Source organism: Pipistrellus hanaki, assembly GCF_964339955.1.
Source record: "Pipistrellus hanaki genome assembly, chromosome: 1".
NCBI lineage: Eukaryota > Metazoa > Chordata > Mammalia > Chiroptera > Vespertilionidae > Pipistrellus > Pipistrellus hanaki.
Window position 1 is genome coordinate 96,748,451 of NC_140503.1, and position 23,906 is coordinate 96,772,356.

At 42.5% G+C, this 23,906-nt stretch overlaps 1 protein-coding gene and 1 pseudogene across 2 annotated transcripts in view; one reads left to right on the forward strand and one right to left on the reverse strand.

Annotated features, from left to right (window-relative positions):
- Nucleotides 1-23,906, forward strand: part of HMG20A (high mobility group 20A) — a 92,515-nt gene that overhangs the window by 62,894 nt on the left and 5,715 nt on the right. The window contains exons 7-9 of the mRNA XM_084876895.1: nucleotides 20,861-20,936; nucleotides 22,375-22,590; nucleotides 23,269-23,411. Coding sequence (XP_084733021.1) covers nucleotides 20,861-20,936; nucleotides 22,375-22,590; nucleotides 23,269-23,405 — 429 coding nt within the window. The 3' untranslated portion in view covers nucleotides 23,406-23,411. The remainder of the gene's footprint in view (nucleotides 1-20,860; nucleotides 20,937-22,374; nucleotides 22,591-23,268; nucleotides 23,412-23,906) is intronic.
- On the reverse strand, nucleotides 11,324-11,758 carry LOC311612237 (large ribosomal subunit protein mL42-like; annotated as a pseudogene). Its single transcript has one exon. The product of its transcript is annotated as a large ribosomal subunit protein mL42-like (transcript).

Consider the following 23,906-nt stretch of genomic DNA (forward strand, 5'->3'; position numbering starts at 1 on the left):
GATTGCTTTTGGCACATACTTGCAGGCCAATGGGCTGCAAGGACCAGTTGTAACTATAGCAGAGGAGCTGCTGTGCAGGTATCAACACCACAGAGCAGGCTTCCAGTGGGGCTTTGGAGCTCACTGAGTATGTAGCTCATAGAGGTAATTGGGTTGTGATCAGTATGGCCTCGAGCTGTCCACCAAGTGGATACTTGAGCCAAGGTCAGCCACTGCCTGTGCCCTGCCCAGAGCCACCCGACATGAACAACAGAATAAACTGCAGATGTCTGCTACTTGTGTTGGACTTGAAGGTGCCTGGGAGAGGTCAAGCCACGAACCAGGGCTGTCTACTACTAGTGACAGGCCTGGGGCCACTTAGCAAGAGGTATGGGGTATGCAGAAACCAGATGCTGCTTTTCAAAGAGATTTTAGGAAAGTCCCAAACATGAGCCAAGAGAGGCCATTTGTATGAAAAAGTCACGGAAATGGTTTGAGTGGGCCTGCAAATTGGGTGGGACAGAATCTCAGGAAATCACCAGGGTAGGACAAATAGTGCTAGCCATGTTGATGAAGAATCATATATAGTGCTCACCCTATTGGCTCTGCGGGGGCAGAGCTCAGCAAAGGAACAATGGTCTTTATCAGTACTTTTGTCTTAGAGAAAGCTGCCTCCCCACCCCTCATCGTGAAGCCAGACAATTCATTTCCTTCCCATATGTCTTTTGGTGCCTTTCAAGCTGCTGCCCCAGCTCTGAACTTCAGAATGGGACAGGCCCCTTCCTCATCTTCGCCCCTCCTACCAGTCTAGATGTGGCTTCTTTCTTATATCCTTAGTTATAGGAATTCTATTCAGCTAGACTTTAGGTGGTTCTGAATGATGGTTGTTCCACAGTTTAGGTGAAATTTTTATGTGATTGTGGGAGGTTACAGGTACTGCACTTACCTATACTGCCACCTTGACCAGAGTTCTCTGTATGTTTTATATTTTGAATCATAATTGTGTTGTGGTGGAAGCTTTCCATATTGCCGCATACTTGTATGATTATTTATTCTCTTTTTTTCCATATCTCTCCCCCCCCCCCCGCCATGCCACGCACACACCAGTGTCATGCCATTTCTGTACTTCTTTTTTTCCTATTAAGAATTTTTTCTAGCTTCTTTATTCCTAATGGTTAAAAAGAGAATTCAGACAGTAATCTAAAACACTTTTTCATCAATTACTGGCTCCTTTCATCACTATAGATTTTGCTGGCCAAACCATATTTGACATTTTTGTCTTCACTAAAGTTGATAGCTGCAGTCCATAAAGATTTATTAGATTTAATCAGTCATAGAAGATGCTGATGATTTGAGAAATGAAGCTTTTTATTAATATACATTCTTTAGTATGGTATGAGTTTCTATTGTTTATGAAAAGAAATAGTCTCTGTGTGATTTCCAGGGATAGACATTTGTTAATCCAAATAAAAAAGTGTGGCGGGGAGGGAGTAGGTGGAGAGCCAGAGTAGTTTCTCAAATGAATAGATTTTAGACCCTACATCAGGATAAAGCTCTTTTAGTATGGTTATTGACCCAATTAATGTCCTTCACTTTATCCATTTTTATTTTTCATTGAATAGTATTTTTACTAAATTGGGTAATTTCAAAACAGTTGTAATAAAAAACTGATTTGACAGTTATTAAACATAGTTACTGATAACCGATGTTTGCTGCCAATTCAATACCAACAAAAATCCCTAATTTGGGATGAGGTGAAGAAGGAAACTTTACTTACTAGCAAAAAGCTCAGTTGTGATACAGCCAGGCTTCTCTCCAGCTAGACAGCTCATTCACTCCTTGCTGGTCTGCTTCCTGCTGCACTAATCTGCTCTGCTATGCTTTGGTCTATTCTGTTCTGTGCCAGTGAGACATTTTCAGTGTTTTAGCTTAGCTAGAGAAATGCAGTCTTCATTCTTTGGTGAAAAAGGAAAATGAGCCTCCAGAGCCAGAGTGGAGCTGTCTTACATGGACAAAAGTATATGGTCCTGGTCTTCAATTGGTCCTTCCTCATGCAAATGAGAACTCTAAATCCTTGCACTTTGATTGTTCCAAAAGGACTATCCTGAATGGTCAAATTAGAACCACTCTGATTGGTTGAAGCTGTTGAAGCCTGATTGGATTGGGGGAAATCTCAGTCCTATTGGTTGAAATATAGGATTTTAGGAGCTCTTTTATAAGGGCTGGCTTAGATCCAGAAAGTGCAGACAGGCAGTTCAAGGCAGACTTCTCCCTGAAGAGAGGTTTGCATGAGAAGGCCTCTGTGTAGAAATGGCTGCTATGATCTGTGGTTTGTGTGTGTTTGTTTTTGTTTTTTAATTTGAGCCCATACTCTGGCTTCTCTTCAGAGTATATATATCTTAAACCTTTTACTAAAATTTTAGCCCAGTTAACCCCAGGAGCCCTTCTTAGTAGGTGTCTTTTTTTCTCAGGGTTCACATTACACACTGATTTCCTTACATATAGCATCTTAGTATAATAGGAGTGTGGAAAAATAAGAAAGTACTATGAGTAAAAAGCAGCCACAGAAGGCCCCATGGAAAGAGGAAATGAATCAGGACTTAAAGATAACCCAAGTTTTATGGGGCACCTCAGGGTGGGTAAAATGGGTTGAGCAGATCTATGAGTAAGTTATAAACCAGCAAGTATCTTGTTAAGTGCCAAAAATATTGTAGATTCTAAATACGTGATTATTAGGAGTAAAATGACAAATTAATAGAATAATCTTTGAACTCACTTAAAAATCCTAAGATCTTAAAATCCTTTCAAGTGACCTCATTTTGTTGCTGAGGAAAGTGACTTGCTTAAGAAAGGAAAGAACTTCCCCAGAATCACTGTTGAATTAGAGGCAGGAATGAAACCCAGGCCTCTGTATCCCAGTCTTGCATACTTGGCAGCACATGCCAAACTATCTGTAATAATAAAAGGGTAATGTGCTAATGAGAATGGATGTATTCCAGACATCCTTCCTGCTGAAGCAGGGGCCAGAGGGAAGCCAGCCCAGGCCCAGGTGCCTGCGGGCAGCCAGAGGAGGGAAGCAGCCCGGTCCCAGGTGCCATAGGGAAGCCGGTGCCTGCAGCTGGGGGAAGAAGGGCCTACTCTTGCAAGAATTTCATGTATCGGGCCTCTAGTATGGAATAAACTAGACAGTGTTGAAGTTAAAATGTGCTGGGTTATCTGAGATATCAGCAAAATTTGTTGCCAGTTAAGACAGAAAGGATATGGTTGTGTATAGTAAGAAACATGTGTCTCTAAATAGAACTTGGATACCTTAGACATTGTTACCAAGGCAGGTACTGAAGAAAGCTAAGGAAATACTGACCTGAAAGCCTTTCAAGCCATTCTGTATAGCAGTGGGACATTATAGCCCAGCACACAATATTAAGTCCATTTTCTAAAGCAAAGGGTACTAAAAAGAAGCCTATCACATAAAATTCTGGCCTTGAGCCTAGGTCACAGCAAAATAGGTTCAGTTCAGAAGGACCTCTGTTCTCTCACTCTCTGCACAATATATAGAATTATAAGTGAAAGAAAAGCGCATTCTTGCTCCTCTCAAATCCAAAACCAGCCAATTAGACCCAGAATTCAGTACAGTATTACTCAAGAAAGTGTCTACATCTCATGTAAGGACCAAGATAGAGACAATAATTTTTTTTCTCCTTTAATATATGAGAAATGACAAAATGACAGCCTGAAAAAATTAGACTCTTTCAATGAAGAGGTAATAAAATCTTAATAATTTTAATCCCTTGAGCAGTCCTTGGAGCAGTTTAAGTATATCTGAGCCCCCTGGAGGACCATTCAGTAATTGGAAAGTGCTGATGCTTTTTATTACTACTCTTTAGTTAGAATTTCTCTATTGCCATTCAGAGACTGAATAGTTTCATTTAATTACTTCAGTGTTTCTTATTTTGCACTTTAAGAATCTATACCAAGAGGCATATGTTAATGCCCCTACCTGGTGCTGAACTCTGCCTTTATGTAGTTTGCTTGGTTTGAACTTTTCTGGCGAAAAGAAGATAGTAGTTAACTTTCTGAGAAAACTCAGAGACTTTGAGAAGCTCTTGGTACCATGGCAATCCTCACCTACCCATCTAACTAGCAGATATTTAGACTTATGTCTAAGTAACTGATCTCATGTAAGCCTGTGCAGTTAAGTAGAAGAATGAACAAGTCAGACATTAAAATCCTAAAACTTTATCCTAACTTGTTTGTGGACTTAATGCTTTATCTGTTCTGCCTTGAACATGTTAGAATTGTGAATTTTGTAAGTTTTCTGTTTACTTGCAGCTACTCAGTAACAGAGTTAAAGCATCTGGTAAACCATCAAAATCAAGAGAAAGCCACTCTGAAATATGTATAAGATCCCTTCTAGAATCAGCCTTTCTTGCCCATACATTAGTTGTCTTTGAAATTCATTAGGAATTGGCTTGAAGTAGAGCTTTGCAAATTGAAAATGTTTTTTTCTTTCTTTTTTTTAGTACCTTTTTAATTGATTTTAGAGAGGAAGGAGAGGGAGAGAGAGATAGAAACATCAATGATGAGAGAGAATTATTTATCAGCTGCCTCCTACACATACCCACCCCCGCCACACACACACACACACACACACACACACACACACACACTGGGGATCAAGCCTATAACCCCAGCATGGGCCCTGACCTGGAATCGAGCCATGACCTCCTGGTTCATAAGTCGGTGCTCAACCACTGAGCAACAGTAACCAAGCAAAACGGGGGATTTTTTTTTTCTTTTTAAAATATATTTTATTGATTTTTTTTTTTTTTTTTTTTTTTTTACAGAGAGGAAGAAAGAGGGATAGAGAGTTAGAAACATCCATAAGAGAAAACATCAATCAGCTGCCTTCTGCACATCCCCTACTGGGATGTACCCACAACCAAGGTACATGCCCTTGACTGGAATTAAACCTGGGACCCTTCATTCTGCAGGCTGACACTCTATCCACTGAGCCAAACCCATCAGGGCGAAAACGGGGAATTTCTATGAAACTTTTGTTGTTTTTAATTTTTATGGGAAACTTTGCTTGCTTTAAGAGGTAAAAGGATAAAAATTAGTGCTCTGAAATTTCCCCAATCATTTTTCAGACTTCTATTTAGATGCCTTTCTTGATCAGCTGCCATTGGCAGGAAGTTCACATTCCCAGCCCCCTTACAAAGTGGATACCAGTATGAAAACAGAAGCTTGGCTGTCAAAATTCCCCCATTAACTGCTGCTAACTGCTTAGCTTTTCTACTGGGCACCAAATCATATTTGTATTCAAATATGAAAGACTAGTGGTGGCAGAGTAAGAAAGATACATCCTATCTCTGGCTTTCAACATGTTTTTATAAGAATGACTAGAGGCCTGGTGCACAAAATTTGTGCACAGGTAGGGTCCCTATGCCTGGCCGGCAGTCAGGGCCAATCAGGGCCTTCTGGCTGCCAGCTGGGACCATCCTTTGTTCCACGCCGCCCACTGGTGGGCAGCGCACATCATTGTGAGCAATGGAACTCCTGGTCTCCCGGTAGAACTCCCCAGGGGACACTTTGCACATTAGCCTTTTATAGAGAGAAATTTCTAGATTTTCTTTAACTCTTCTTTATTTTGTAAAGGTTTGTAATCTTCAGATTTCACTAGCAATTTTCTTCAGTTTGCATTTCCCACTGTTCTCTTTACCATGTTATATTATGTAAGATTTTAAACATGGTGCCAAACACTTATAATTTATAACCAGAGGCCTGATGCACAATATTCGTGCAAGAGGCCCTCGAAGCCCCTAGCAGCCTCAGCTGGCTCTCAGAGCCCTGACTGCCTTGGCCAGCCCTTGCAGCCCTGGCTTTGTCAGGAAGATTGTCCAGGCAGTCATCCAGGAGGTCCAGACGGTCGGTAATTCTGCTATTCAGTTTAATTAGCATATTAGCTCTTTATTTTATAGGATGCTTTGAACCTCAAATTCATTGTAGAAATGCAGCCAAACATCTTGAAATTGACTTTATTTTATATTTTTAAATATATTTTGTATTTATTTTTAGAGAGAGGGGAAGAAAGGAGGAGAAGGGACAGAGAGATAGAAATATCAATGAGAGAGTAACATCAATTGGCTGCCTCCTGAACACCCCTTACTGGGGGTTGGGCTCGAAATTCAGGCACGTGTCCTGAAAGGGAATTAAACTGGCAACCTATTAGTATAAGGGACGACACTGGACAAACTCAGTCACATCAGCAGGGCTTGTTTATTGATTTATCAGTCTGACAAGTGTGAGGTGATATTTCCTTGTGGTTTTAAATTTGCATTTCTCTGATGATTACTGACATTTAGCATCTTTTCCTGTGTCTATTGGCCATCTCTATGCCCTTTGGGAAATGTCTATTCAGGTCATCTAGACATTTTATTTTTTAATTTATTTTTTAAATATATTTTATTGATTTTCCACAGAAAGGAAGGAAGAGGGATAGAGAGCTAGAAATGTCAATGAGAGAGAAACATCGACCAGCTGCCTCCCGCACACCCCCTAACCGGGAATGTGCCCACAACCAACGTACATGCCCTTGACCGGAATCGAACCTGGGACCTTTTAGTCTGCAAGCCAATGCTCTATCCACTGAGCCAAACCAGTTTCTGCTCATCTAGACATTTTAATAAGAGAGAGAGAGAGAGGGTGTGTGTGTGTGTAAGTTGTATGAGTTCTGGTTTGTTTTTTTTAATCTTCACCTGAGGATATGGTTTTTATTAATTTTTTTTTTTTTTTTAAGAGAGGAAGGGGTCAGAGGGGGAGAGAAACATCAATTGGCTGCCTCCCACCTGCACCCCAACCAGGGATCAAACCCACTGCCTTTCAGTCTACAGGACAACACTCCAACCATCTGAGCCACACTGACCAGGGCATTGTATGTGTTCTTTATAAATTTTGGATACTACCATTTGTATCATTGTATCATTGATGAATATCTTCTCCCGGTCAGTAGCTTGCTTGTCTTCTCATTTTGTTGATGATTTCATTTGCTGTGCAAAACTTTTTAGTTTGATGTAGTCCTATTTGTTTTTTTGTTTTAATTATTATTTTTAAATCCTCACTCGAGGATATGTTTTTATTGTGTGGTTTTTTTGAGTGTGTGTTTTTTAGAGAGCAGGAGGGTGGTGGGGGGAGATACATCAATGTGAGAGAAACATTGGTTGGTTGCCTCCCATACTTACCTGACCTTAGGATCACACCCACAACCTAGTATATGCCCTGACTGGGAATCAAACTTGCAACCTTTTGGTGTATGGGACAATGCTTCAACAGCTGAGCCACTGGCCAGGGCTTATTTTTCTTGTTTTCCTTTGCCCAAAGTGAAGTATTACCAAAGAGCAATGTCAAAGAGTTTACTGCCTACATTTTCTTATAGGAGTTTTATGGTTTCAGGTCTTACATTTAGGTCTCTAATCCATTTTGAGTTTATTCTTATATATAGTGTAAGAAGATACTCTAGTTTTATTCTTTTGCATGTATCTGTCCAGTTTTTCTGACACTATTTGTTGACTAGACTGTCTTTACCATATTCTTGCCTCCTTTGTCATAGATTAATTGACCACATAAGCATGCGTTTATATCTGGGCTCTCTACTTGTTCCATTAATCTGTCTATCTGTTTTATACCAGTACCATGTCGTTTTTATTACTATAGCCTTGTAGTATAGATATCAGATAGCATGGCACCTCCAACTTTGTTCTTCCTCCTCAAAATTGCTGTGGCTATTCAGATTCTTCTGTGATTTCATATAAATTTTAAGTGTATTTGTCCCACTGCTGTGAAAAATACTATTGGTGTTTTGATAAGGATTGCATTGAATCTGTGGACATTTTAACAATGTTAATTCAAAAAAGAAAAAAAAAACACAATGTTAATTCTTTTTATCCTTGAGCGTTGTATATGCTTTTACTTATTTGTCTTCAGTTTCTTTCTTCCGTGTCTTATAATTTTTTAAGTGCAGGTCTTTTACCTTCTTGTCTGAATTTATTCCTGGGTATTTTTAAAAATATATATTTTATTGATTTTTTACAGAGAAGAAGGGAGAGGGATAGAAAGCTAGAAACATCAATGAGAGAGAAATATCGACCAGCTGCCTCTTGCACATCCCCCCCTGAGGATGTGCCCGCAACCAATGTACATGCCCCTATCCGGAATCGAACGTAGAACCCTTCAGTCTGAAGACCGACACTCTATCCACCGAGCCAAACCAGTTTCGGCTCCTGGGTATTTTTTATGCAATTATAAATGGGATTATTTACATAATTTCTTTTTCTGATAATTTGTTATTGGTTTATAAAATGCAACCAAATTTCTGAAGATTTATTTTTTATCCTACTTTGATGAATTCATTTATTAGTTTTAAGAGTTTTTGGTGGAATCTTATAGGGGTCTCTATATATGATATCATGTCATCTGCAAATAATGACAGTTTTACTTCTTCCTTTCCAATTGGATGTGTTTTATTTCTTTTCTTTTTATCTGATTGCTGTGGCTAAGACTTTCAATACTGTGTTGAATAGAAGTGGTGAAAGTGTACACCCATCTCTTATTACTGATCTTTAAGAAAGATGCATTTAGCCTTTCACTGTTGAATATAATATCACCTGTGGATTTGTCATATATGGCCTTTATTATGTTGAAGCATATTTCCTGTAGTCCCACTTTGCTGAGAATTTTTAACATATATGGATGCTAGATTTTGTCAAATACTCTTTAAGCATCTATTGATATGATTATGTTATTTTTATGTCTTTAAAACATTTTTATTGATGAGAGAGAGAGAGAGAGAGAGAGAGAGAGAGAGAGAGAGAGAGAGAGAGAGAGAGGGAGAGAGAGAGAGAGAAACATCAGTTGGCTGCATCTTACACACTTCTTACTGGTGATTGCACCTGCCACCCGAGCATGTGCACTGACTGAGAATTGAAACAGTGAACTTTTGGTGCACATCAGCCAGGACATATCCTTCATTTTGTTCAAGTGGTGTGTCATGTTAATTGATTTGTAGATACTGAAGCACTTGCATCCCGGAAATAAATGCTACTTGATAGTGGTGTATGATCTTTTTAATATATTGCTGGGTCCAATTTGCTAATATTTTATTGAGGACTTTTGTGTCTGTGTTCATCAGGGATATTGGCTTATAATTTTCTTTTTTTTTTGTAATGTCTTTGTTGGAATCAGGGTAATTTTGGCTGCTCATAAAATGAGTTTGCGAGTCTTCCTTTATCTTGAAATTTTTGGAATAGTTTGGAAAGGATTGGTGTTAATTCTTCTTTGAATGTTTAGTAAAATACACCTGTGAGGCCATCTGCTTGGGACTTTTTTGTTTGTTGTGGGTTTTGAGGATTTTTAAGATATATTTTTTATTGATTTCAGGGAGGAAGGGAGAAGGAGAGACAGAAATATCAATGATAAGAGAAAATCATTGATCGGTTGCCTCCTGCATGCTTCCTATTGGGGATGGAGCCTGCAACCCAGATATATGCCCTGACAGGAATCCAATTGTTACCTCCTGGCTCATAGGTCAGCACTCAACCACTAAGCCACACCAGCTGGGATGTTGTGAGTTGTTTGTTGTTTTGTTTTCTTTTAACTTTTATTATTGAGAATGCTAAGGCCCAGTGCACTAAATTCAGCCGGCAATCGCAGCGAGAGTATCTGGCATGGAAGGGTAGGTCCTAGCTGACCTCTGGGCCCCCAAATCCCCACACGCCCCCTTTCGCCTGAGTCAAGGCGCTCGAGTCCCCACGTGGAGATGCAGTGAGTACGGCTGGACTCCGTGGGCCTGGACACAGCATGGGCCTCTGGGCTACTCAGTGGCGCCACATGGAAGCCAGGCAGGCAGTGCAGACCGGCTCCTGCCAGAACCCATGGGGAATCCGAGTAGCCCTTGTGGTCCCAGCGGGCTGTGGTCTGGCTCATCTGGAAAAGGCCATGCAGGTGTGTGTGTGTGCGGGGAGGGGGGGGGGGGGAAGTTCCTCATGGGCGCCCAGCACATGAGCGCAGGGGCTCCCTAGCATGCAAGCCCTGGTGTCCTGGAGGGAGTAAGAGCGAGCTCAGAGGACAACCCACATTCTCACCACACCTCTGTCCCATCAACCCCGCTCCAGGTAGCTGGTGAGAGGTCACAGTCTGCCCACACCCCTCCCTCTGGCCCTGCAGGAGTTTGGTCACTACCACCCACCCCCAATTTTCCATCCCAGCCCGGGGCCAGGCCTCCATCAGGCAATCAAGGCCTGGTCGCAGCTCCTTCAGCTCCTGGGAGCAGGGCGGCAGTCCGGCCCCCACAGCTGCTGCCGGTCACCATCTTCAGGGCAATTGACAGGGCAATTGGGCCCCTTCTCGTACCCACCTTGACCTGGCACTGCCTGCTCACCTGCTCCAGTATCCTGCCCCAGTTCCGCTCTCGTGAGGGCCCATCAGGGCTGGCAGCATCACCACTGCCAGCACCACATTACCGACACCCACCATGTTCCATGCTGGCTACTGGTGGTCAGCACACATCATAGTGAGCGGTCAAACTCCCTGTGGAGGGAACAATTTACATATTAAGCTTTTATTATATAGGAAGGATTACAGATGCCCTCTTTTTTCCCCCCATTGCCCACCTCCACGTGGTTGTTACCCCACCACAGGTCTTCACCACCTTCTTATCTATGTCCATAGGTAAGACCTTTGGTTAATCTCTTCCTGCCCACCCCCCCCCCCCTTCCCTCTGAGATTCATCAGTTTGTTCCACACTTCCATGCCTCTGATTCTGTTTGTTAGTTTGTTTTGTTTCATACATGAAAAAATTTTATTATTTACTATACTAACTGCCCAGTGCATGAAATTCGTGCACTGGTGGGGAGGGTCCTCAGCCCAGCCTGCACCATCTCCAATCTGAGACCCCTTGAGGATGTCCGACTGCTGATTTAGGCCTGATCCCACAGGTCATCCCTCTCACAATCTGGAACTGCTGGCTCCCAACTGCTTGCCTGATTGCCCCTAGCTGCTCTTGCCTGCTAGCCTGATCACCTCCTAACCACTCCCCTGCCAGCCTGATCGACGCCTAACTGCTCTGCTGTCGGCCTGATTGCCCCCAACTGCCGTCCCTTGCTGGTTCGATCGCCCCCAACTGCCCTCCCCTGCTGTCTTGATAACCTCTAACTGCCCTCCCCTGCTGGCCTAGTCGCCCCTAACTGCACTCCTATGCTGGCCTGATTCCCCACAACTACGCTCCCCTGCAGGCTATCTTGTGGTGGCCAAAGGGCAAATGAGAAAATGGGGCAGCATTTTACTGAAAACCTCAATAACATCTATCTTTTGGAGAATTCAATTTCCTACAACATGTATGATACTGTCCACAAGGATACCAATGGTGCTTAGTAGTAAAGAACATTTTGCGAAGTTGTTTTATCATGGATCCTTGCTCAAAGTGTTCATCTTTTTCTTCTAATCTGTTTTTTGGTATTTGATCCTGTGTTTCTCCATAATTATGCAGAAGATCTGGCCAAGGGATAGGTTTGGTGTCTTCATATGGAATATCCACAGAAGGATGATAGTAAACTATTGTCCCGCCATCAGATGTCAAAGCAAGTTCTACTTTGCAATTATAGTCATCTGGAAGAGAAGAGTATCTGGATTTATGACACACACAATATAAAGGTCAATTTTGGATTGGAAATAAATATTTCAAGACAGTTCTGTTTGATATTGCTCATTTTACTGCTGATATGTCCATGGTGAATCAAGATCCTTATCAGATGGTGTGGAAAAGATTTGAAGAGAAAATGCTTTTAAAATTTGCTTCTACAATAGATATACCTGTTTTTATCTCTTGACAGCTGCTCACTGCAATCCCACCATCTTTCCTCCAGCTGGGTCCTAGGAGATATCACTCCTGCCTCTGATTCTGTTTTATTCACCAGCTTATTTTGTTCATTAGATTTCTTATTAATTTTTATTTTTAGATTCAATTATTGATGTGTATTTATTGCCATTTTATTGTTCATACTAGTGGCTCAGTGTATAAAATTTGTGCATGGGGCGAGGGGTGTCCCTCAGCCCGGCCTGCACCCTCTCCAATCTGGGACCTCTCAAAAGATGTCCTACTGCCAGTTTACAGGGATTGGGCCTAAACCAGCAATCAGATATGCCTCTCACAATCCGGGACTTCTGGCTCTTAACCGCTCACCTGCCTGCCTGCCTGATTGTCCCTAACCATTTAGCCTGCTCGCCTGCTCATCCCCACTTGCCCCCTCTCCCCGTAACTGACCTGCTCACACCCAAATTCCCCCCACCAGCCTGATCACCCCCAACTGCCCCCTGTGCCAGCATGCTCGCCCCCAACTGTACCCCTGCCGGCCTGCTTGCCTCCAGTTGACTCCCCTGCTGGCCTGCTTGCCCCCACCTGCCCTCCCCACTGGCCTGCTCACTCCAAACTGCCCCCCCCCACTGTCCCGATCACTCCCAACTGACCCCCACTGACAGCCTGCTTGCTCCCAACTGGCCCCCCTGCTGGTCTGCTCACCCCCAACTGCCCCCTCACTGGCCTGATCACCGCCTCCCCCCGCCACCAGCCTGATAACCACAACAGCTATCCCCTCTTGGCCTCTAACTACCTCTACCTTGGCCCCGCCACCATGGCTTTGTCCAGAATGTCTGGACGGTCTCCTGGAGGGTCTCCCAGTCTAATTAGCATATTATCCCTTTATTAGTATAGATAAAGGCCTGACTCTGGTTTCCCCTGAAGGGTGTCCCAGATCAGAGTGGGGGTTCCCTTGGGGCATGGGGCAGCCTGGGCAAGGGGCCTGTGGTACTTGGCAGGCTGGCCTTGCCCCCATGGGGTGAGGGTCCCTGCTGGAGGGGGCATGTCCAGCCTGAGTGAGGGGCTGAGGGCTGTTTTTATAATAAAGTAACCACACCCCCTTCAGGTTGGAGGTTCCCACTGAGGTGCCTGACCAGCCTGGGTGAGGGGCTGATGGCTATTTGCAGGCTAGCCACACTCCCTTCAAGGTGGGGGTCCCTGCTTGGGCCTTGGCCAGCCTGGGTGAGGGGCTGATGGCTGTTTGCAGGCTGGCCACGCCCCCAATGGGAACTGTTACTCCATGGGGGCATGGCTAGCCTGGGTAAGGAGCTGAGGGCCGTTTTCAGACTGGTCACAGCCCCTTCAGAATGAGCGGTACCTCTGGGGTGCCTGGCCAGCTTGGGTGAGGGGCTGATTGCTGTTTGCAGGCTGGCCAGGCCCCCCAGGGGGACTCTTACTCCATGAGGGTGTAGCCAGCCTGAGTAACAGGCTGAAGGCTGTTTTCAGGCTGGCCATGTCCCCTAGCAACCCAGGATCCAGCTGCTCCTTGAGCCAAGTCCAGCCCCTCCCTCTTCCTCCCCTCCCTTCCCCACCCTCACCCCCCCCCCCCCACCAGCTACTCCTTCAGCAGCAGCCAGGATGGGCAGGAAGCTTGACTTCTTCCATCACTGGGAGCAACCCAAGCCTCCTGCTTGCTCCAGCTCCATAGCCACCATCTTTGTTAGGTTAATTTGCATACTCCTGATTGGCTGGTGGGCGTAGTGGAGGGATGGTGAATTTACGTTTCTTTTTTATTAGTGTAGATTTTTTATCTTTTCATCTTGGGCTCCTTCTCCTCTTTTCCCCTCTTTCTCCCCTTCCTCCTTCTCTATCCTCCTCCTTCTCCCCTCTTCCTCCTTCCTTCTCCTCCTTCCTCCTCCTCTTCTTAAAGAGTACCCTTCAACATTTCATGTAATACAAGTTTGGTGGTGATGTTCTGCTAGCTTTTTCTTATTTGTGAAGCTTTTTATCTGATCCTCAATTATAAATGAGAGTTTTGCTGGGTAAAGTAATCTTGATTATAGGTCCTTACTAATTTTCCTGGTAGTTCACTTTGAATATTTCTTGCCACTCCCTGCTGGCCTGCAAAGTTTCTGCTGAGAAATCAGTCGCATGGTCACTCCCTTGTAGGTAACTAACTGCTTTTCTCTTGTTGCTTTTAAGATTCTCTCTTTGTCATTAGTCCTTGTTATTTTAATTATGATGTGTCTTGGTGTGGGCCTCTTGTTTGCGACTGCACTTCTAGGACTTCTAAGTCTATTTCTTTTCCAAAGTAGGAGAAATGTTCTGTCATTATTTCTTCAAATAGGTTTTCAATGTCTTGCTGTTTCTCTCTTCTCCTGGCACTCCTATGATGCAAATGATGGTACTCTTAAAGTTGTCCTATAGGCTCCTTACAACTATCTTCATATTTTTTAATTCTTTTTTCTTTTTGCTCTTCTGATTGGGTGTTTTTGCTTTCTCATATTTCAAATCATTGATTTTACTCTCAGTTTCCTCTACTGTTGAATATGTGTAAATTATTCTTTATTTCAGTTAGTGTATGCTTAATTTCTGACTGGTCCTTCTCCATGTCTTTGACATTCTTACTAAGATCCTTGAAAGTCTCCTGAAATCCTTAGTAAGTTTATGACCATGATTTTGAACTCTGTATCCAATAGTTTGCTTGCTTCCATTTCTTTCATTTATGACATGTTTCTTGGTTTTTGCATTTAGGCTCCTTCCCTGTGTTTGTTTCTGTGTACTAGGTAGAGCTTCTCTATCCCTTGGAATTGGTAGAGTGGCCATGTATAGAAGGTGTCCTATTCTGCCCTGTGGCTTAGCCTCCCCAGTCACCTGAGCTAGGAACTCTAGTTGGGCCCCTGTGTAGTCTGTGTGCAGTCTTGTATTGGAACCTTGATTGCTGTTGGCATCACTGGGAGGAGTTGACCACCAGGCCAATTGATTGTGAGCACCAGCTGCAACTATAGTGGGAGAGCTGCTATGTAGGAAACACACCCTATGGAGTAGGACTTGCTTCAGTGAGGATCTGGTGGTCACTGAGTTTGCCTCTGGAGTGTGTTACTTGTGGATGTGTAGAATTGTAATCTGCTATGGTCTTAAGCTGTCCACTGTGTGCACTGGCTCTAGGGCCTTCAGGGAGGAACAAAGTTAGCCACTGCCTGGGGCCACAGAGCAGGAGTTACAGAAGGATCTGCGGACAGCTGCTATTTGCTGTTTGTAGTGGGCTTGGAGATTCGCAGGCAAGGCCCAACTCTGAAGTAAGGCAGGCTGGTGCTAGTGCTGGATCTTGGGCCTTTTAATGATATGTTTGGGCACACTGTCAACAGCTACCACTTGTTTGAGATTTTAGCAAAGTCTGAAGCCTGAGCCAGGACAGGCCATTCATATGGAAAAGCTGCTGCAAACAGTTGGGGTGGGGCTGCAAAATTGATTGGAGCGGAGTCTCAAAGAATCACCAGGGTGGAGCAAACAGTGTGCTCCAGGCTGATATGGCTGCCTGCCCTGTGATAGGGAAGGTCCCAGCACAGGAACTCCTGTCTGGGAAAAAGCCATCCCCAAGTCCTGCCCAGATGCCAGACAGTCCATTTCCTTGCTGTATGTGTCTGGGTCCCCCAAAGCTGCCTGGTGCTGGCAGTATGAGTAAGTTTGTTTGCCAGACTTTTAAATGAACACCTGGGTCTCCAGCAGCCTCTGTGTCACTGGCCACAATCCCACTGGTTTTTACAGCTTGTAGTTGCGGGAACTTCTCTTCCCAACTCTGGGATCCTGGGCTGGAGATCTTGTGTGTGGCTGGGATTCCTTGCTCCTCACGAGTGGCTTCCATATAGACAATCTTCCTCCCAATTAAAAAAGCACAACACGTGTTGGACCAGCCCATTCTGTGCCTTCACTCCTCTTACCAGTTTCTGTGTGCTTGCTTCTTTACTTCTCTAGTTGTAGGACTTCCAGGCAGCCAGCTTTCAGGTAGTTCTGGATGATGGTTGTCTGTATGTTAGTTGTAATTTTTTAAAATCTTTATTGCTCAGATTATTATAGTATTTCTCCTCCCCCTGCCCCCATAGCTCTCTACCACCCTGTTTCTGCCCCACTCTCTGTCCTTACCTCCCCCCACTGTCCTCATCCATAGGTGTACAATTTTAATCCACTCTCTTCCTGCACCCCCCACACCCCTTTCCCCCTGATAATTATCAATCCACTCCCTTTTTTTGCCCCTGATTCTATTATATTCACCCATTTATTCTGTTCATCAGATTTTTAATTCACTTGATTTTTAGATTCACTTGTGTTCCTCCAATCTGCTGTTGGATCTTTGTATAATATGTTTTATTTCAGTCAGTTTATGTTTAATTTCTAGTGGGGTCTCATTAAATTTATCAGCCTTTTCTAGGAAATTCTTGAAAAACCTTATAACCATGGTTTTAAACTCTATATCCAGTCTTTTATTCTCCTCCATCTCTTTCGTTTGAGATCTATTTCCTTGTCTCGCCATTTTTGCTGCTTCCCAGAGTTGGTAGGATTGCTTTCTGTGTTTGGTGTCCTATATTGCCCAGTGGGTCAGCCTCCCCAGTTACCTGAGGTAGACACTCTTGGTGCTCCCCTTTGTGGACTGCATGTACAGCCTTGTTGTAGTTAAGTCTTGATTGTTGTTGGTATCACTGGGAGGAATTGACCTCCATGCCCATTGGATGTGAGTATCAGCTGTGTTTACTTTGGGATACCTTCTTTATTGGAGACAGTCTTATAGGATCAGACTTGCAAAATTGCAAAAGCTTTTTTGCTCAGCTTGGAAGGGGCAGAGTCTCGGCTGAGCTGACAGTCTTGGCTTCCCGTCAGCCCTGGCCTTGTGCGTGAGCCTCAGACATCTGCCTTCCGAGGCTCTCCTGAGTTCCCGCCTGACTGTCCAGATTCCCTGTGCAAGAGCGTGGGTGCCCCAGGGGCTCGCCCGGAATTGGGTTGGGTCTCTGTAGTCTGGAGCTTCTGATTCCTTTCGCTATGGAGACTGTGGCAACCTCCGCAGTCTGATTATTGATTCTATTTTGTTAGTAATTATCAGTCTGTTTGAATTTTCTATTTCTTCTTGATTCAGTCTTCGAAGATTATGTGTTTCTGGGTATTTATCCATTTCTTCCTGAATGTCCAATTTGTTAGCATGTAATTATTCATATTTTTTACTTATAATCCTTTTTGTTTCTGTAGTGTCAGTTGTCATTTTTCCTCTCTCATTTAGGATTTTATTTATTTTTTGGCCCTGTCTCATTTTTTCTTTATGACTTAATTATATGTTTATTAATTTTGTTTGTATTTTCTAAGAACCAGGTATTGGTTTTATTGATCTTTTGTATTGCTTTTGTAGACTCTATTTTATTTATTTCCACTCTGATCTTTATTAGTTCCTTTTTTTCTACTCACTATGGACTGTGTTTATTGTTCCTTTTCTAGTTCCTGTAAGTATAAGATTAGATTGTTTATTTCATATTTTTATTTTTTTATTTTTGAGATAGTCTTATATTGATATAAATTTCCTTCTTATAGCTGCTTTGGCTGTGTCCCATATTTTGGGTGGTGGTATTTTATTTTTATTTTTCTCCAGGAATCTTTTTATTTTTTCCTTAATCTCATTATTAACTTATTTACTGTTTATTATTATGTTATTTGGCCTTTGTGTGTTTGTGTGTTTATTAGTTATCTTTTGAAATTGATTTCTAGTTTCATACCATTGGAATAAGAAAAGGTGCTTGAGCCCTAGCTGGTTTGCTCAGTGGATGAACATCAGCCTTTGGACTGAAGGGTCCCGGTTCAGTTCCGGTCAAGGGCACATGCCCAGGTTGCCATCTTGATCCTCAGTAGGGGGTGTGCAGGAGGCAGCTAATCAATGATTCTCTCTCATCACTGATGTTTCTGTCTCTCTCCTTTCCTCTCTGAAATCAATAAAAAAAGAAAATATATATATATATATATTTTAAAGAAAAAAGATGCTTGATATGATTTTAATCTTTTTATAGTCATTGATATTTGTTTTGTGGTTTAACATGTGGTCTGTCATAGAAAATGTTCCATGTTTACTTGAAAAGAATGTATATTCTGTTGCTTTGGGATGGAAAGTTCTAGGAATATAAATTAAATATCTGGTCTATTATTTAAGGCTGCTGTTTCCTTGTTGATTTCCTGCCTGAGTGATCTATTCATTTATGTCAATGGGTTGTTAAATTCTCCTACTATGATTGTATTACTGTCTATCTCTCTTTTTCTGTCCAATAATACTTGCTTTATAAATGTAGGTGCTTCTACATTAGGTGTGTGTTTACAAGGTTTGTATCCTCTTTTTGGATTATCTATTTATATTTACTGTCCTTCTTTATATATTATTATAGCCTTTGTTTTCAAGTCTATTTTTTTTCTGATATAAGTATTGCTACTCCAGCTTTTTACTTTCCATTTTCATTTGTATGAAATATCTTTTTCCTCCCTTTAGTTTCAGACTGTGTGTGTTTTTCTATCTGAAGTGGGTCTCTTGTAGGCAGCATATGTATGGGTCTTGTTTTCTTATCTATTCATCCACTCTATGTCTTTTCATTGAAGCATTTAATCTATTTCCTTTAAAATAATAGGTATGTAGTTATTGCCATTTTATTAATATATTTCTATCATCATCTTTTTCTCCTCCTTCTCTTCTTTATCTTCTCCCCCTCCCCCCTCCTCCTCCCTCTTTTAACATTTCTTGTCATACTAGTTTGATGGTGGTGAACTCCTTTATCATTTTCTTATCTGAGAGGTTCTCTTATCTCCTTCTATTCTAAATCATAGCCATGCTAGTAGAGTAATTTTGCTTGTTGGTCGTTAATTTTTATTACTTTGACTATTTCCTGCCTATTTCTTCTGGCACAGCTGATTTCTCAATTTTTTGTTGAGAAATTAGCTCACATTTATATGGGTGCTTCCTTGTACCTAACTAACTTAGTTTTCTCTTGCTGCTTTTAAGATTTTCTTTTTGTCTTAAACATTTGGCAATTTAATTATGAAGTGTTTTGCTTTGGGTCTTTTGGGGTTCATCTTGTTTAGGACTCTGAACTTCTTGGATTTGTATGTCTATTTTCTTTGCCTTTTTAGGGAAGTTTTCAGTCATTATCTCTTCAAATAGTTTTTCAATCCCTCACTCTCCTCTTCTCCTGGCACGCCTATGCTATGAATGTTGATTTTGTCTCAGAGTTCCCTAAACTATCCTCATTTCATTTTATTCTCTTTTTTTTTTTTTCTGTTCTGATTGTTTTTTACTACTGTGTCTTCCAAATTTCTGAATTTGAACCTCTACTTCATCTGATCTGCCAATTTTTCTGTCTAATGTGTTATTCATTTCTGACTGGATTTTTTTATATATTTTTTTTTCTCTTTGTGTAAGTTCTTACTGAGTTCATCTATTCTTATTCTGATTTCATTGATCATCTTTTTATAACCAGTGTTTTGACCTCTGTATCTAGTAGATTGCTTTCCTCCATTTGTTTAGTTCTTTTTCTGGAGATTTCTCCTGTTCTTTCATTTGGGACATGTTTCTTTATCTCCTAATTTTGGCTGCCTCCAGGTGTTTGCTTCTATATAATAGGTGGATATGCTGTGTCTGCCAGTCTTTGCAAGGCGGCCTTATTTAGTAGGTGTCCTGTAAGGAACCAGTGATGCAGTCTCCGTGTTCACCTGAATTGGGTGCTCCAGCAGTGTACCTTGATTGGATTGTGTGTACTGTCCTGTTGTATGTGAGCACATCAGTGGTTTGGATTGGACCCTTAGTCTAGCTGGCTTTGAGGACTGGCCCTGACTATAACAGACAAGCTGTTATGCAGGGTTGATCTCTTAAAGTGAGATTCACTGTAGCAGAGCTCTGGTGTCTGCTGGCTTCACCCTTTTGTTGTATCATTTTTGGAGCTAATTGAGGTGGTGCTCTGGTGTGGTCTAAGCCAGCCACTGGGTGTGTTGCTCCTGGGGCCTCTTGGGAAGAGCTGAGGTGCAGTTCTAGATAAACTGCTCCCTGTGCCTGACCTTGAAAGAGCTACAGAGTTATCTAAGGTCAATAGCTATCTCTACTGGTCTCCCAGGGGGTACCTGGGAGAAGCTGCACTACAAAATGAGGCTGACTGCCACTAATGCCAGTCTGGGAGAACTTAGCTTGGGTATAGGGTATGCCAAGGCCAGCTGCTGCTTTTGTGGGGTTTTGGAACTTTCAGAGATTTTTAGGAAAATCTACAGCACTGGCCACAACCAGCCACATGTGAGGAATACCCTCTTATAAAGGGTTCAGGCCTGTGTGTGAGTTGGGTTGTACAGGTTCTTAAGGAATCCCTAGGGTAGGGTGAGTTGGATGGAGACTTATATTTGGAGCTTGCCAGTATCTACATACTAGATGGGGGAGGGCTCATCAGAGGAACAAAATGGGGCACATCTGAAAGTTGCCCATGCAGACCTTGTCCTGGAGCCAGGCAATTCATTTCCTCCCTGTATGTCCCTGGCAATTTCGAGCTGTTGCCCCAGTACTGGGATTCAGCGAGTGAGTCTGTGTAAGTCTGTGTGTGGGCTCCTTAAGAGATCCCTGGGGACTCCAGCAACCTCCAACTCACTCATCCACAATCTGCTGGTTTTCACAGCCAGAAGTTATGGAACTTCTCTTCCCAGCACTGGAGACCTGGACTGGGTTACCAGGTGTAGGGCTAGGTCCCCTTGACCCATGGCCGAACCTCCAAAGTTGAGATAGCTCTCCCAGTTATTAACTACCACACATGCATGTGGGACCTGCCTATTCTGCATCTTTGTCCCTTCTACTAGGCTTGACGTGGCTTCTCTATATCCTTAGTTATAGGACTTCTCTGTTCAGCTAGTCTTCAAGGGGTTCTCAGAGGTGGTAGTTCTATAATTTAGGTGTAACTTAATATTGTCTTGGAAAGAGGCAAGCTGAATGTTTATATATTCCACTGTCTTGACCAGAACTGTTTTGTTGCTCTTGATTTACAGAAAGAAACAGAAGTAAAGGAACGATCTGTTTTTGACATCCCTATATTTACAGAGGAATTCCTGAATCACAGTAAAGGTGATTACCAAAGTATCATTCTGTATTACTTGGGTCTGTGACAGGGAATTTTGTTCTCAGTAGGAATACATTGCTCAAAAGCAATGATAGTGATATTCCAAATCCTAGGACTGGTCTGGAAGAAAAAAAATGTATTTTACTCTCTAGTAAAAGTAACTACTCAAAGACCAATGAAGGAACACTAACCCATTGTTTTCAAAATGGCTTTAGTCTCTGGATCAAAGAAAATAAATATACATTACTAATGCAGTTGCTTTCAAACTATTAACCTGGAACCATTTATACAAATGAAAGCCTACATCCTATATATATGCAAGCCTAAGTGGCCGTTATGATTGGATGACCAGACGACTGGATGACAGGCCAGTAGCTGTTGTGGACACTGACCACCAGGGGGCAGATGCTGAACTGCCCCCTGGTGGTCAGTGCGCTCCCTCAGCCAACCTCAGTGGCCGACCCACCTCCTGCAGTCCCTTCCCCAGCATCTGGCCCAATCAACTGGGAGGGACACCACCTTTGCATGAATCCATTAACTGGGCCTCTAGTTATATCTAATAAAGAGGGGATATGCTAATTGTCCCTCACACCATCACAAAGATGGCAGCATCCACAGCCAATAAGGAGAGAATATGCTAATTGACTGCCCTACCCTCAAAGATGGTGCCCACAGCCAATAAAGAAGGAATATGCCAATTGACTGCCACGCCCTCAAAGATGGTGGCACCCAGTCCCCTCAGCCCTGCAGGGCAGCAGGTGGGTCCAGCCATTCTGCAAGCCTCCGGAGTTTCCCAGTCCCCTCAGTCACCCAGGGCTGGCCCGAGATGCAGACAAGCCTCAGATAATGGCTGCCCAGCCACCCAGGGCCGCCTGAGGCTCAGGTAACCAGGGCCAGGCGAGGCTTGTGCTGCAGGCAGTAACAGCAGCAGAGGTATGATGAGGGCGTCACCTTCCCCTGATTTCTGGGTGACCTCTCACCCCTGAGGGCTCCTGGACTGTGAGAGGGGACAGCCTGGGCTGAGGGATGCCCCCTCCCATGCATGAATTTTCATGCACTGGGCCTGTAGTATAATATAAGAGCAAAGTTTGACCTCAGTGTAGTAAAGATGGAAACCCAAAAGTGGTTGCCCATTGTCCCAATGTTCCCCTGTGAAATCCCTCAGGCTTTTCATTTCAGAGTTTAAAACAAACAAACAAAAATACTTGGAATTGCTACTGTTCCTTATAAATTTAAGTATAGAATATGACCAGTTTTAAGAATTAAATTAGCTCTGGGGAGCCAGGTGTTTCATTTCTTAAATTGCTATTTGGAGGGCTATAATTAGAATAGAGAGATGAAGTGGGCTAAATTAGAGAGAACATCCTTGGAAAAAACACTGGGACTACTCAGAGATTCCTAGTGCTCCATGTGTTCTGTGTGTGTTTTGGGGGGTGTCCTCAGCTCGGGAGGCAGAGCTACGCCAGCTTCGCAAATCCAACATGGAATTTGAAGAGAGGAATGCAGCCCTGCAGAAACACGTGGAGAGCATGCGCACAGCAGTGGAGAAGCTGGAAGTGGATGTGATCCAGGAGCGAAGCCGCAACACTGTCTTACAACAGCACCTGGAGACCCTGCGGCAGGTGTTGACCAGCAGCTTTGCCAGCATGCCCTTACCTGGTAATGCCATCCTTACCTGAGCACTTCGGAAAGTGGGAGATGCTGTTTATATTGGTATTGGCATGGTGAGGCTGAAGTCTCCCACAAAGAGGAAAATCCATAAAATAAAGGTTTTTCACCCTCAGGGTTTTTTGTGGGTCATGCAATAAAATCTCAGTATTGGCTACAAATTACCCAAAATCTCAGGTTCTCTGATCATTTAAATTTTTTCCAGCTATATTTTAATATAACTTACTTTCTATTAGGTTTAATTTGATATTCAGAACAATAGAAACTGAGTAATAAATCCTGATTTAGAGCACATAAGAAAGGTGTATTTGCTTGCTTTGTAATTTTGTTTTAATGGAAAGGAAGAAGAAAACAAACACTCGTATTTCTTATATATTTTTTCATGTTGAGGTAAGTCATAGAATAAAACTGGGCAAATCTCTAACCTTTTGTTAATGCAGCTAATCATACACAAAATAGAACAATTGTAAACCCGTCTGTTTATGTAGAGTATGTAGGTTTCATTTCTTTGAGGTCTAAACAAGTCTCTCCTCTGATATTAAAATTTTGCCTGTGGAGGAGGAGACCATATTAGAGGGATAATTTCTTCTGCTGTGGATTCACTTAATTGTATTATGGTCGAACCAAATAGGAAGGATTTTCTGACTTTTTCTTCTTATCTTATGTCAGGAAGTGGAGAGACACCTACCCTGGACACAATTGATTCATATATGAACAGACTGCACAGTATTATTTTAGCTAATCCCCAAGACAATGAAAACTTCATAGCTACTGTTCGAGAAGTTGTAAACAGACTTGATCGTTAAGGAATGGTGAGTGCTCACTGATATATTTATATGCCAGCACAACTTCAAAAATAAAATGGCCTTCGACTTTATCAATACTACTAAAACTTTAGAATTATGCTGAATGAGTTAGAGACTTGATTCAAGATTCCTGATGCATACTGGCTAAATGTCGTAAATAATGTTGAAAAACAGTTTTACTCACATACGCTTCAGCATATTTTAATGGAAAGAGCATGATTTTTCTGGTTGAACCTTCATTATAACTTTGTCACTCATTTGCCGTATTCTCAGGTGCTAACTTCCCAAAGAGTTTTGAAGAGTGAGAGAGAAACTTTGAAGAAGTCACCCCCAAAACAGCACTTAAATACAAGAACAAAATAAATATCATTTAATTTTTAAGCTTCCTTTCCCCTGGAAAATATTAATGATAATTTACATTTAGTAGTCAACAAGACATTATATGTATATAAACCTACAACATAAGAAGCTTTTTATTCACCATTGAATATAGAGTGGCTG